The sequence below is a fragment of the Diorhabda sublineata genome, chromosome 6 (assembly GCF_026230105.1).
Source record: "Diorhabda sublineata isolate icDioSubl1.1 chromosome 6, icDioSubl1.1, whole genome shotgun sequence".
In the NCBI taxonomy this organism is placed as follows: domain Eukaryota; kingdom Metazoa; phylum Arthropoda; class Insecta; order Coleoptera; family Chrysomelidae; genus Diorhabda; species Diorhabda sublineata.
This window is the reverse complement of record NC_079479.1, coordinates 28510731-28523647: the sequence shown is the minus strand read 5'-3', so window position 1 is coordinate 28523647 and position 12917 is coordinate 28510731. Positions and strand designations below refer to the sequence as shown.

The following is a 12917-nucleotide window of genomic DNA, read 5'->3' as shown; positions in this document are numbered from 1 at the left end:
CATAACCAAGAGAGAATTGCTAGTTTAAGTGTTGGAGTTCTTAGATTGAAAATGTTTAGAAACAGTTTTTTATTTATGCTTTGGCCCCTGAGGTTTGACGACAGAAGGGTTCGAGATGAAAGAAGAAAGTGTTGTTAACTGTAACCAGACCTAAGATAATATTTCTATACGTTTAATAAAATCTTTACTGCTTATAGCTTTTCAGGATTTGTAACAGTTTATGAAAAGTTTTAGAAGCTGCTGCTATTTCAAGCAGTTTAATCTGTCTAAACGCACCAAATGTGTGGCAACAACCAGATAGATCTTTTCAAAAGAGTAACAGTCCAAATTCAATTATGGAAAGATTGTGTGAACCTTTGAACGGATCCGGCTGGAAAATTATAATAGACAACTAGTGTACTAGTTATTCTATTACTCAAAAGTCATTGAAGAAAAATTCACAGTAATTGGGACAGTTGAAGAAACAGGGAATTTCACATTTCAGTAATAGACTTGGAAAGTATTTTCAAATTTAGACAATTTTGCCGTTTAGTAACACATGTACCTGAGAAAAACAAGAAAATATTCTCTTATTGTCTAATATGCATCACGACAGCATCAGCGAAGAAACAAAAGCCAAAGATACAAATAAATTATGATAGTATCGAATGGGGTGTAGATACCCTGGATCAACTACGTTCTAGTAATAATGCAGCAAGAAATACTAGATGGTGATTTTCTATTCATCCTTCAACATAACTGCTATAAATGCCTTTGTTGTTTTGAACACCATCAATGTGAAGATGCCAAGGCGCACATTTCGTAGAAATTTGGCTGTGGATTTATTACAAACCCACATGTTTATATTGCGATAAGAAAAAAATTGAAAAACACGGTTTTCGTGTAGAAACTGTGAAAAAGTTATTTGTGTAGAGCATGTTCAAAGTTTTCGTTTTTGAAATTTACTTATTTCTTTATAGTGTCCATGTTTATTTAGTTTTCACTAATGTTTAATTAGCTATATGAAAAATTCTGAATGGTTTGTAGTAATATAAATTTGGAATAATCCAAAAATTAGTAAAAAGTCGTTATAAATTATTTCGAATGGTTTCGGTATGACAGATACATACAAACATGACAAGGAGATAACCACTAAAGCCACAAAGGCCCTGATGGTGTGCAGAAACTTCGATTTTGAGACAATTCATCCCATATGAAGCGGTGATTTTGAGAACTAGAACTAGTTTGAATGTCTCGAGGAACAATCTCTACTAGGTATAAAGACTGGCTTACATATGTGCAGCCAGGGACATGATATTATGCAAACTGCACTTGAAGTGAATATAAATCTATTACCTCTCTACAAAGTACTGGAAAGCGAAGTGAAAAAAGCATTACTCAAAATGTTCAGAGTCCGCCCTTAAAAAATGACCAAACTCGGGACAGGCCTCAGGATGAAATACCAAAAAAGTTGAGCTTCAAGAAAAAATAAACCTAAATACTAAGCTAATGAAGTAAGTGGGATCAAACACCATACGAGAAATGAACAGAAACGCCATCAAATGGTATATAGACGACTCTAAATAGAGCTGGAAACGCTCTTAAAACCTAAGCAGCACCTAGCATTCTAAAGCAAGCATTTATGTAATTGAAGAATGTGTCTGTTCAATCCAAATTATCGCAAATAGAAATTCATTATCCTGTCCGATAGTCAAATAGATAAACAAGAAAAATGAAGTTACCCAGCAATGGATTCCGATACTTACCGGAGTGGATGGACTTGACATATTCGGGGGCGCACAATCTGGATCTGGACCCTTCTGTTGTGTCAGCTACAGAACCAAAAACCTTGGAAAAAAAGGTAGATAGGGGTTAAATCATACACTCGGACAACCTCCAGGGGCCGATACAGGCAGATACTCTCCTAGAAAACTGTAGTCAGAGAAGATCTGCTGAAATTCTGAAGCAATTATTCATTATTCACGTGAATGTACTCTTCTTTTAGGAATTATTTTAGAAAAAAAGAATATTTTAGGCTCTATAGTAAGGGCAAGAGACAACAATGTCTGCACATGTTTGCTTTTTACCTGATTTTAATGAGTATTTACTAACCGCATCATCAATGGGGGGGGGACTCAAGCCCCCATAAATGCATCTAGTTGAAAAAAAAATACCGCAAAATATTCCGAAAAAATCCCTCTAAAAACTAAATCTTCTGTAATTTTGTGATGAAATGCAAAAATGAAGTGTTATGAAGCAAAAAAGTAAATTTTTTGAGAAATTTTCGCTTATTTTTGTTTTTTTATTTACGAGTTTGAGTAAAAATTCATAGAAACAAAATTGTTAGACAAAGTAATTTTCTACAATTTATGTTCCTATAAGTTTTTTGTGTGATTGTTAGTTTGAAAGATATAGTGAAAAAGGCGTTTCCACCCCTTTTTTCAAAGATAGCGGCGACGGAACGAAGGTTGCAACTCCCAACAACTGGGAGTTAAGCTTTTAGTGACCCGCCCTATACATCTTAGAAGTTTCGTCTTGTTCTCAGACAAACGCGAGCTCCAGGTCACATTGCATTGGACTATATGAGAATGTATTTGCTATCGGTACTAGTCATAATATGATAAATGGAATAAATATTCAAGTGAGTTAACAGACTTTTTATTTACAGAGTATTTTATTTAAGGAAAATGATACTGCAATTTATCAAATGTTGAAAATATATTTCATATTCTTAAACGATATACAATAGATAAAATTGAGGAAACATGTGAAATAACTTGGTCACGCTTTTTTGAAAAGATGTTGTATTTCTAAAAATGATTTACCTTTCGTTTCAGGCACTGTAAGATACATGCTTATGAATCCAATAACGCAGAACATTGCACAAATCCAAAAACACCAGTGTGGTCCGTAATAAAAGGACACTAAAGGAAAAGCGAAAATTACGATACACATGATTGATTGGTTTACTATTAACACTAAAGACACACCCAAAGCTCTCATATCTTCGGGAAAAACTTCTCCCGCGAAAGTTAACGGAACGTTACCTAATCCTATAGAATATGAAATTATATATATCACAACCAAAATTACGGAGATCCATTTGAAATTGTTTAGTACTTGAGAACCGATATGATCGAGGTAGAAATAAAAACCGAGAAAGAACATAGGGAATGCGCAACAAAGAGTCGATATGAGGATCAACTTTCTTCTTCCCAATCTATCTGAATGGTATGTTGCTAAAGAAAAGGTTACCAATTTAAGTACTCCTACAATTATACCAACTGAATCTCCTGACAAACCAGAGCCAGCTTTGTTAAATATTGGTGAAACATATATCAATATGATTGATAATCCAGACAATTGTTCAATAGAAGTGATTTGGATGCTTATCAAAAAAGCTTTCCGAATGGCAAAGTTGCTAAAAATATCCCTTATAGTTCGTGATTTGCTTAAAGTTGTAGACGCAATGATTTCTTTGATTTTCTTAATTTCTGTTTCTATTTCTCTCGGATTAGTTGTACCTCTTAATATTTCTAGAGCTTTAGTTCCTTCCAGATAATTTTGTTTGAGCAATAGGTAATATGGAGACTCTGGTAGAAAGAAGGATGCAATAAGAAAAAGAATAGGTGGTATAGTAGATAACAAACTCAGACATTTGACACTCATAATTGATCCAAAAATATAGCCTAATACAATTCCTATCGGAATATGCATCATCATTATACAATTGAACATCCCTCTATTGGAATCTTTTGATATTTCAGTATTATATACGGATGCTGTTAATAATCCTCCATTCACACTAATTCCAGTAAGAGGTAAAGAAATATAATATGTATTAATGTTTTTAGCGAAAGCCGTTGTTATTACGCTACAAATTAATATGGAGCTTATCATCCTCATGGTTGTTTTTCTTCCTATTCTGTCAACTATATATGCCCAAAATGGAAATAGTATTATTGCTCCAATACTTGGAATTACAGTGATTATGGAAGTTTCGAGAGCAGAGATTGGTTTATCCAAAGGATTCACGTCTGTGTTGTTTAACATTAGCTTAGGAATAACTGGCGAGTACCATGATATCAAGAGTCCGAGTGATATTACTAGTAAGTTAGCTGAAATAAAATAACAATATTAGATACTGGTTGTGAGCGGAGGTTCGTAAAATTCTCAAAAATAATAACATAATATTATTGTACGTGGGTGGTGTGACGCGTTCAGGAAAAAAATAGGATTAGAAAAATATATTACGAAAATAAAAATTTCTCTGTTCAAACTTTCATTCAAATTGTTTCTTATTGTCTCTTTTATGTGTCACATATGGTGAAAATATTGGCCAACTATAATTTCTTTCTAACGCAAACTGCCATTGCAATCCATAACAATATTAAATGGTTAAACTGATTTTTCTACTTATTATACTTAAACTGTTTCAACACCTTTTATTTGTTTGTTTATAACTGACTCTGGCCTCAATTGTGCCCTTCTTTAAGCGATCAGATTAAATTTAAGCTTTGCACCCCTGCTAAATACTGACAGGTCGTCATGATTGATGGATTTTTTGCTTCGCATGATAGATACCGGGGAATACTTAAACAGGAAAACAACGAAAACTGAGGATCCACAATGCAACAATGCAATGGTTAGGAGTACATTGATATATGGATCGAAAACGTAGAAAATAAATAAACAACGGAAGAAAAAAGTGGTAGCAACGGAAATGGACGCACTAAGAAGAGCAAAGAAGACAGGAAAGAGTGGCAATTAGAAAGTTTTGAACCCTAATTTAAATACTTTGCATGAGAGCTGGAAAGGTAGCGCTGGAGAGAACTACGTATGCACGCAGTCCCAAACTCACAAAATCGAAATGCCGCCATCAACATATCTGTACATATTGGAGACGGGTTTGAAATAAAAAAAAATTAGATACAGTTTTAAAACATTGAGAAACACACTTTTAGATTTAGTTATATCAGAAAGGGAAAACTAAGAAGCATGCTTTTAACAATAATGAAACTGAAAAGTAAAAAATAATTGAATAAAATTACTATTGAAAACATTATTATCACTATTATAAAAGTGTGAGGTGCTTTATAGGGCATAATTAAACTAACTTATAACCAGTGAAATCGAGTCGTGAATTTCGATATCACCATTTTAAGCGAGTTATGAAAATGAGAAGATAAAGAATAAAGGATAGGAAAAACCTACTTAATGAGTAATTTTTGGCAAGTTATACAGATTTGATTAAAATTGATTAGAATTGTAAGAGTCGTTAAGTTCATAAAACGTTAAGTAAATGGGAAACAATATTTGCATACCCCAATTATTTATTTTAAAACTAATAAAACACCTAAAAATATTGAGTTGTTGACAAAGAAAATATAAAAATAGACACAAATAATTCTCAGTTATTTAAGTAATTCCATATATCCATATATTAACTTTGTTGTAAATATTCCATCGCAAAATTCGTGTTATATATTCCATATAATAATATACCGAGATATTTTGAGAATTTCCACTTATTGAAACATATATTCTGTAATCTATAGACGGTATCTTAAGGCACTGTACTTCATATTGACTTTTCACCTACACTAATTACATTTGTGATGAATGTGGGTTTCAATTTTCTTCATCGTTAAACTAAAATAAGACATGTTTGAAATCGGGACGAGCCCTTCAATCCAAATTATTCTCTGGAGACTTATTGTATCATAATATTATAAATGAGAGGATGAAGAATTTAAAAATTGAATTTTATCTTGTATTCTTGACTCTTTTGGAATTAGTTAAAGGTAGTGTACCTTTAATCAATGCTGCTTATATGGAAGAAACCTATGACATATAATTACTTTTGGAAACACTCAAATATAGTGCATATTCTTTCAAAATTTGTGTAGATTTCAAAGTTTTCGCCTTATTACTCCGGCACCATTATCATATCAAATGTTTGGCCTACGCGAATATCTCCAAAACTTGTACACAAAACATTAAAAATATTTACCTCTTGTAGGGCCGTATAAAATTCTTCCACCATTAAACGTTCCATTAAGCCTAACTATAATGTTTGTTGAGACGATATATTGCAATATGACCGTTTTTATATACAAGTAAGAAATCAGGGAGTTGATGAAAGATACAATATGGATGTGGAGACAAAGAATCCGTAATTTGGCAGTTGTCAAATGACCCAAATAAACATTACTTCTCCACTGAAAGGTTAGTTTTAAGTATGGAGAATTTAGAAGAAAACGAACCACCAGCCATGTTTCATGAACAAAATATAGATTAATTAAACCCTTTGTTAGAATGGGAATAGTGAGACAATAATTTACAATATCTATCAGCTTGTTGAGACAGGTATTTCGATTTCTAGAAAAAGAGAGAGCTTTGGTTCACTGGGAGTCAGTTTACGGAAATTGGTCAGTAAATTTCTTAATCGATAAGAAATATGTAAGCAGCAATATAAAGTAACCGAATGTAGTTCTAAAATCAAGAAAAATGGCACCCAAATATTCTGACGAGTAATGAAAGGAAGGAAAATCAAAACGTAGAAGACAGCGTGTTAGTCCCGCTTATGTTTTGAAAATCATCATCAACAATGAGTCAAATTTCACCTTGGAAAAGCGGCGTCTTATTATTATTGTCAGGGAGATGAATTCAGAAGTGTATTTCAAAAGACACAAAATGTTGGTATGGTTGGCGGTTTTTGAGTATACATTTGTCTTTCGAGACATTCTGTAATCGCCAAAATAAGATCACTCAATAAGTCGTGTGACTAACTAAGAAAAACACGAAACGTTCATTCTGAAATAGAATTTTTCGCAAACACCGTCAAACGCCAGATTTATGGTTTCAGAATTTATTGCAACATTTAAAAACAAATTTAAGGATAACGAGCAAATAGGGTGCTAATTCAGTCATATAAAATGTGAAGTGAAAATAATTGGATTAAAACAAACACTTTGTACTTAATTTTTTGTCCTCACACCCTTTGATGAAAAATTGAAAGATCTATAAAGACATTGTTATACATTTTCTGTCTAATCATACAAGTAAGATGTACAGAGATCTTGTTAGCGAGCGATTTGTTTGCTTGTAACGCATTGGAATGCAATTTGTCACTCAAGTATTTCCTAGACCCATATATGGATTTTCGTCTTCAGAATTAAGAGCGATGGGCATCGGGAATAGTTCCATGAGGCCATTCCACAGATGGAAAAGCGCTATATACACAAATAGAATTCAAGTATGTTCACCTATTATTATTCGACGTTATTAAAAACGGATCATTCAGGAGCAAAATTTGACAGAAAATTCTAAATTTCAAATTCATAGGACAACTTTCTCATATTTCCATATTTTGTTTCGGATTGTCATTATCTCGTAAAATATTCGAATTACTTCAATCAATATTTTTTGTTACTTATTTTTACTAAAAATCATCGATCAAAGTAAAAAAATATGAGTGAGGTTCAAATTTTATGTCCAAGTGTTGTGTTCATTATCATTTGTTGATAAGGAATTGTGGAAAGTCCAACACTGAAATTGCTCAGGCGACGTCAATAGTAAAAGTTGTAAACAATACCATTATAATTTAAAAAATTCGCTTACGTCAATATGCAAGACGCATTTAAAAAAAACTGCTTTGCGTTGCCATATGGCGATAATCTTAAAAGATATTTGAATGATGTATGTTCATATTCACAGAACTAACAAAAACATAACACGAAGAATGTTGATGAATATCAAAAGTCTAAATCATATCCAAATTATTGGTTGATCAAATGAATCAACGGAGATTTGAGAAAAATTTAGTCTGTAATTCAAAATATAGAGAAGTAGTCTAAGTAGTAGTCTTAAATCTGATACCAATCATCAAATATTTGTTTTTGGAAGGCAATACGCCAACGAAAATAAAAGAAATTGTAGTGTACGGTGATTTACTATCGTAAATTTTACGCAGCTGATTACAAACGTGACCGTATCGACTTGAATATTATTCAATTTTTTCGTCAAATATATCACATTTGGATTCGGCATTGTGCCCCAAAAACTTTACGATCGAGTTCGATTCGAGAAACGTACGTCCAAGAAAGCAAAAACTGTTTTTCCGAAAAATTTGTTTAAGTAGCAGAATCATATATAGGAGATACGAGTAGTTTTATCAACAAAATTGAAATTTCTAACAAAATATTGGATTGTCCATCTTCTTCAAAACAAATGAAAAAATCTGATAAATTTGTGGAATCAACTCTTCAAAACATATCTCACATCTTTCATCCGTAGCATGGAACATCTTTTATGATGAATCATCGATTAATAATTGACTCCGTAAAATATAAATCCTTCAAAAAGTAATATTTCATGTTTATTTGGTGAATTAATTTTATTCTGAAAAAAGTTTACATCCACGCATCAATAGAGATGCAGAAATGTCAAATAACAGTTGCACAAAAAAGATGTTTTTTCCAGTTACATCACATAGTAGTCACTCTTCCGTTAATAAGTCATAAATAACACTCTGAGAACATACTTTTTGAAAAATGGATGGAGCTAAAAGAATTCTGGATTCGTGCTTCACAAAAGACAAACATAAATTGAGCTTCTAAAAACAAGTTTATATCGAAAAAATATTTTCCTGTGAAGTAATTCTTCAAATATCAAAAAAAGCTATTGGGAAAAGTTGTTTAGAATGAATATCTATACCAAATTTTTATTCAAATGAAACTAAGCTAAAAAGCTATGGTAGGCATCACTAAACCTCCTCTTAAACCTGAGTATTTCTTATTATTTTTTCGGAAAGTTCCAAAAGCTTTCTGTCCTTGCTCTTTAGTAATTGATGTGTATTCTGTTTTTCACTATTTTTCAAAATCAATAAACTATCTATTCGATACCTTCCAATGCAAAAAAATATTGTTAAGTCTGAGATAAAGTCAACATTCACATTCATTCACCCATATCATCTACCACCAAACTAACTATTTTACCAATCAGTAGATAATCAATTGTGTAGAATGAGCAGGGCAACATTCAAATTTAAAGAAATGAGTCTGTCGAATATTTTAAGAAAGCTGCAGAATTTGTTCAACGTTCTTTTAATAAAGAGAAGCCTGACGATCCTAAGTTCGTATGAAACAGTATATTAAACATATACTTTTCGAAAATACTGCTTCCTCACTTTAATTGCGTAATAGGGATGACTTTCGAAGACGTAATTTGAGGTTTAAGCAGAACAAATATTTAGTTCTCAATTAAACAGAACCGAAATTATAGCAACTAAAATATCTGCAACAAGTTTATGTTCTCTTATAATAAATGCTTTTTTTTTGTTAGAAAACTCTTGATCAAACAACAAATGGTACTTTTGGCCATTACATAATTTGAGTGTCTGTTTATCAACTATCTTCTGTCATCTGTACTTTTGTTCGTTGCAGTATCAGGATACCTTCCACTGGACAAAGAAATAACTAATTTCATCCATATTTTCCCGGTTCCATAACACTAAATCCTTCCAATAATAAATATAGAAAAAAGTTGAAGCAGTGTTTGAAAGTTGATTTTAAGTCATTGTTACAAATATTACTCCGTCATTTGTCACATAAAAAAATTTAAAAAGTAGTTGATCAATGAGTTTGACGAATGGTATAGAAATATGGATTTTGATTTTAAACCAAGCAGATCTGGACCGTAAAAAATTGATAACAATTGAGTCTCGAACGCTGAATGGAGGAGACAAGTTATGGAGAACGAAAAACTAAATGATCCCTTCCGATACTAATTCTAAAAGAAATGAAAAAAATCAGATAAAAACCGTACTACCACATTTCAAATGATTATTTTACAACTCTTTTTGTGCCATCAGAGAAGGACGATAAGACAAAATCTTATCTTTGAATTGAATAATATAAAAGGTATATTAATCATCTAAAATAGATCAAGTCACACGACGACGTTCTGATACTTGATGTCGTGAAACTGTGAAACTCAATATCGTCGGCTAAGCTAAATTTTATTTCTGGTTGTTCATCCAAAGTATTCACCAAATATTAGAATAGAATAACATGCCATAAGAAATATGAGTAGCTGATCAAAAAGACAAGCTACTTAGAGAGAAATTTTCGTCATCTGTAAATATAAGGGTGCGAGAACTAATAGATTTCGAATTTAACCTCACCTGATAAACTACAGAATAACATTCGCCAAGGTACTCTTTCTAATCTATGATGGATAGCACTATATCCACTTTCCACTAATTTGCTATCCATTGGAATAGTGACAAGGCTACAATGGGCGAACCTAGAAAACAATACAATGGAACAAATTATGGTAAATTCATTGAATTACTGGTGATGAATGAGAAATAGTAGGTTCATGATTTTTCCAAAAAATTTGAAACTTTTGTTTGAGCACTTTAAGTCTAATAATCGATAACATACATAATACAGCGAAGTGGAAAGTAGTGCCGTTACTGCGCTTTTTGACACTTGCTTGTCATTCAAAGTTATTGTGATTTGTTCCCTTCTAACTTATTAAATAATAAATTACATATTGTACAATTTGAAGAGAATGGCTAGCAAAACACAGAAGGAAAATATCAGGAATTGTATATTTTTCAGTTTCGCAAGATTAGTGCGCAACCACCGCGACCAAAAACATTTGAAATTTCTATCCCATTATGTTAGATGTTCGTTAATTTCAAAAGTGATTTTTTGTGTTCTCTCTCCGACTTCTTTAGATCAGTTTGACCAAAAACAATAGACAACTATATGCTAAGATCAAAAGTGACAGCGATTTCTTCACTTAACCTTCGTCGACCACACAGGAATATTCATAATACATTTGAAAAATAAGGAGAGCAAGCGTTTGGGTTCCATGTTATATGAAGAGAGCAAAGTAACTATTGCTTCAACGCCACCATATAGAGTATCGTTTCTGATTGCTTGATCATAAAAGATCAAAAATGGTCATGTATAATGAAGGAAAAAGCGTTAGCTTTTTTCATATGAAGTACCTCGAAGTACTGCAAACCTGGGTTTACATCCCTGAACTGCAATTTGTGTATACTAATTTTAATTGTTACAATTGAATCGAGTGAATGGATATTTAACCAAAAATTTTCCGGCGATTGTCAAAAGAAAAGACGTTACTCTGTACAAAAATGCAAGACCACATTGTGCAAGGAAAACTTGGGAGAATGATTAATGCCTGACATCATTTAGATTTCCATTTAGTCAGATGAATAGAAAAACATTTGAACATTTAGTTGTTCGGTTTTGAAAATCTACATACTCAATTATAAAGTTTTTATAAGGAAGGTACTGACATTACTAATCGATATTATAGATTTATTGGTTTCAATTTAGTTTGATAAAGCGATAATACTATACTATTTTCCGGCTTCTTTTTATTAAAAGTATCATTGAAGGAATTTATATTCTGGCGTCTAATAATTATTTGACCTGTAAATTTTAACAATCACATAAACTATTTTTGTTTCTTCAATCGGTCATAGAGTCATAGAAAAAATTATTCGATAGATCAAATAAATCTTATTTTCGAAAATATTGAGAAAGTCTAGTTTTATTTCAATAATATAAGAAACACTACTTTTCAATTATTTACTTGCTCTTAAACAAAAATTTCCAAATTTTTAACAAATATTGAAAGTGAATATTCAAAACAAAAAATACAATAAAATTAACAAAAAATATCACTAAATCACATACCAAACTTTTTGTGGAATCTAGATGGAAGTAATTATTTTCCAATGGCCGTATATCTTGATAATGGAATATCTAAAAAAGGAATAAAAATGACTCCTCAATTGTAGATTAATTTTGAAACAATCAATTTTTATCAATATTATTTCTATTTATTATTTAATTATTTCATTACACATATAATTTGGATGCTCTGGCACTATTGGGGTCATTTTCATATAAAAATCCACATTTCGTGAAATATTATATCAGTGTTCCAAATTGGCCTGCAGGTAGGCATTTTTTAACATATACAACAATTATTAGAATCGTAGTAAATAATTTTCACTATAATAATTTATTTTGATAATGATTTTATGTTAATAAATATATTCTGCCAAGTAAGCTTCATGACTAATTTCAAAATTTTCACAATTAAAAATTTAATCATAAGAATAACCGTTAAATAAATGTTGTTTGCAATTCACGATAGCACTGAATAGCTAATAATTTCACACATACAAATAATTAAACTGCAAAATAATCCAGAAACTCTGTTCACTTCTTTAACGACCTGCTCGAACTCCTGAAAATCGTCTTTGAAATGTTTTTTTCAGATATAAAAAAATATGAATAATTCACAAAAATTATAAATACTTTAAAATTGAAAGCGAATAAATATAGATGAATATAAATGAATATTCTAGGAGTCAATTCTCTAACAAGTTGTGTGGCAATAAATGACTCAATTGTTACTAAAGTCGTTTAGTTATTGCATTATCAGTGATGGTTATCCAGGGTGATTCATTAAGAATGTCCAAGCTCTGAACTGTAGATTCTAGACCTCAAAATATGATGATTCTGCTCAACATACCTTATGCAAATATTGCTAGTTTCCGAGATACGGGGTATTTAAAGTTCAAATTTAAATTTTGATTTTCGCAATAATTTTTTATATTTTCACAATTTCTCTTTGAAAATTGGCAATTTTACGTTTTTTGGCATAAGGAATCATAATTTGAACTCTAATTTAATATTGCCAGTAGAGGGCGCTAGTTACACTTGTTTGTGTTAATTCAAAGTAAACTTATTTTGGGCTAAACTTACAACTAAAATAATGAAAAAATATTAAAAAGCGTTAAATTCTACAAAAAAAGTTATTCTTCTGTAACTCAATCGGTTATCGAGTTATTTGCTTCTAAAAAGGTCAATAAATTTTAATTTTTT

At 31.4% G+C, this 12917-nt stretch overlaps 1 protein-coding gene across 1 annotated transcript; it reads right to left on the bottom strand.

Annotated features, from left to right (window-relative positions):
- Window positions 1-2678: 2678 nt before the first annotated feature.
- On the bottom strand, window positions 2679-12447 carry LOC130445118 (facilitated trehalose transporter Tret1-like). Its single transcript, XM_056780633.1, has 4 exons — window positions 12213-12447; window positions 11718-11786; window positions 10166-10287; window positions 2679-4097 (listed from the first exon to the last, which is right to left on the bottom strand). The coding sequence occupies exons 3-4, from the start codon at window positions 10254-10256 to the stop codon at window positions 2761-2763; spliced, it is 1428 nt and encodes a 475-aa protein (XP_056636611.1). The 5' UTR covers window positions 10257-10287; window positions 11718-11786; window positions 12213-12447; the 3' UTR covers window positions 2679-2760.
- Between the last annotated feature and the right edge of the window lie 470 nt (window positions 12448-12917).

Bases quoted from the DNA above. Each gene is read 5' to 3' on its own strand.
- LOC130445118 (XM_056780633.1), bottom strand. From the start codon at position 10,256: ATGGATAGCAAATTAGTGGAAAGTGGATATAGTGCTATCCATCATAGA. The intron at 4,098-10,165 runs GTGAGGTTAAAT...ATTTTATTTCAG, and splicing joins GTTATTCTGTAGTTTATCAG to CTAACTTACTAGTAATATCA.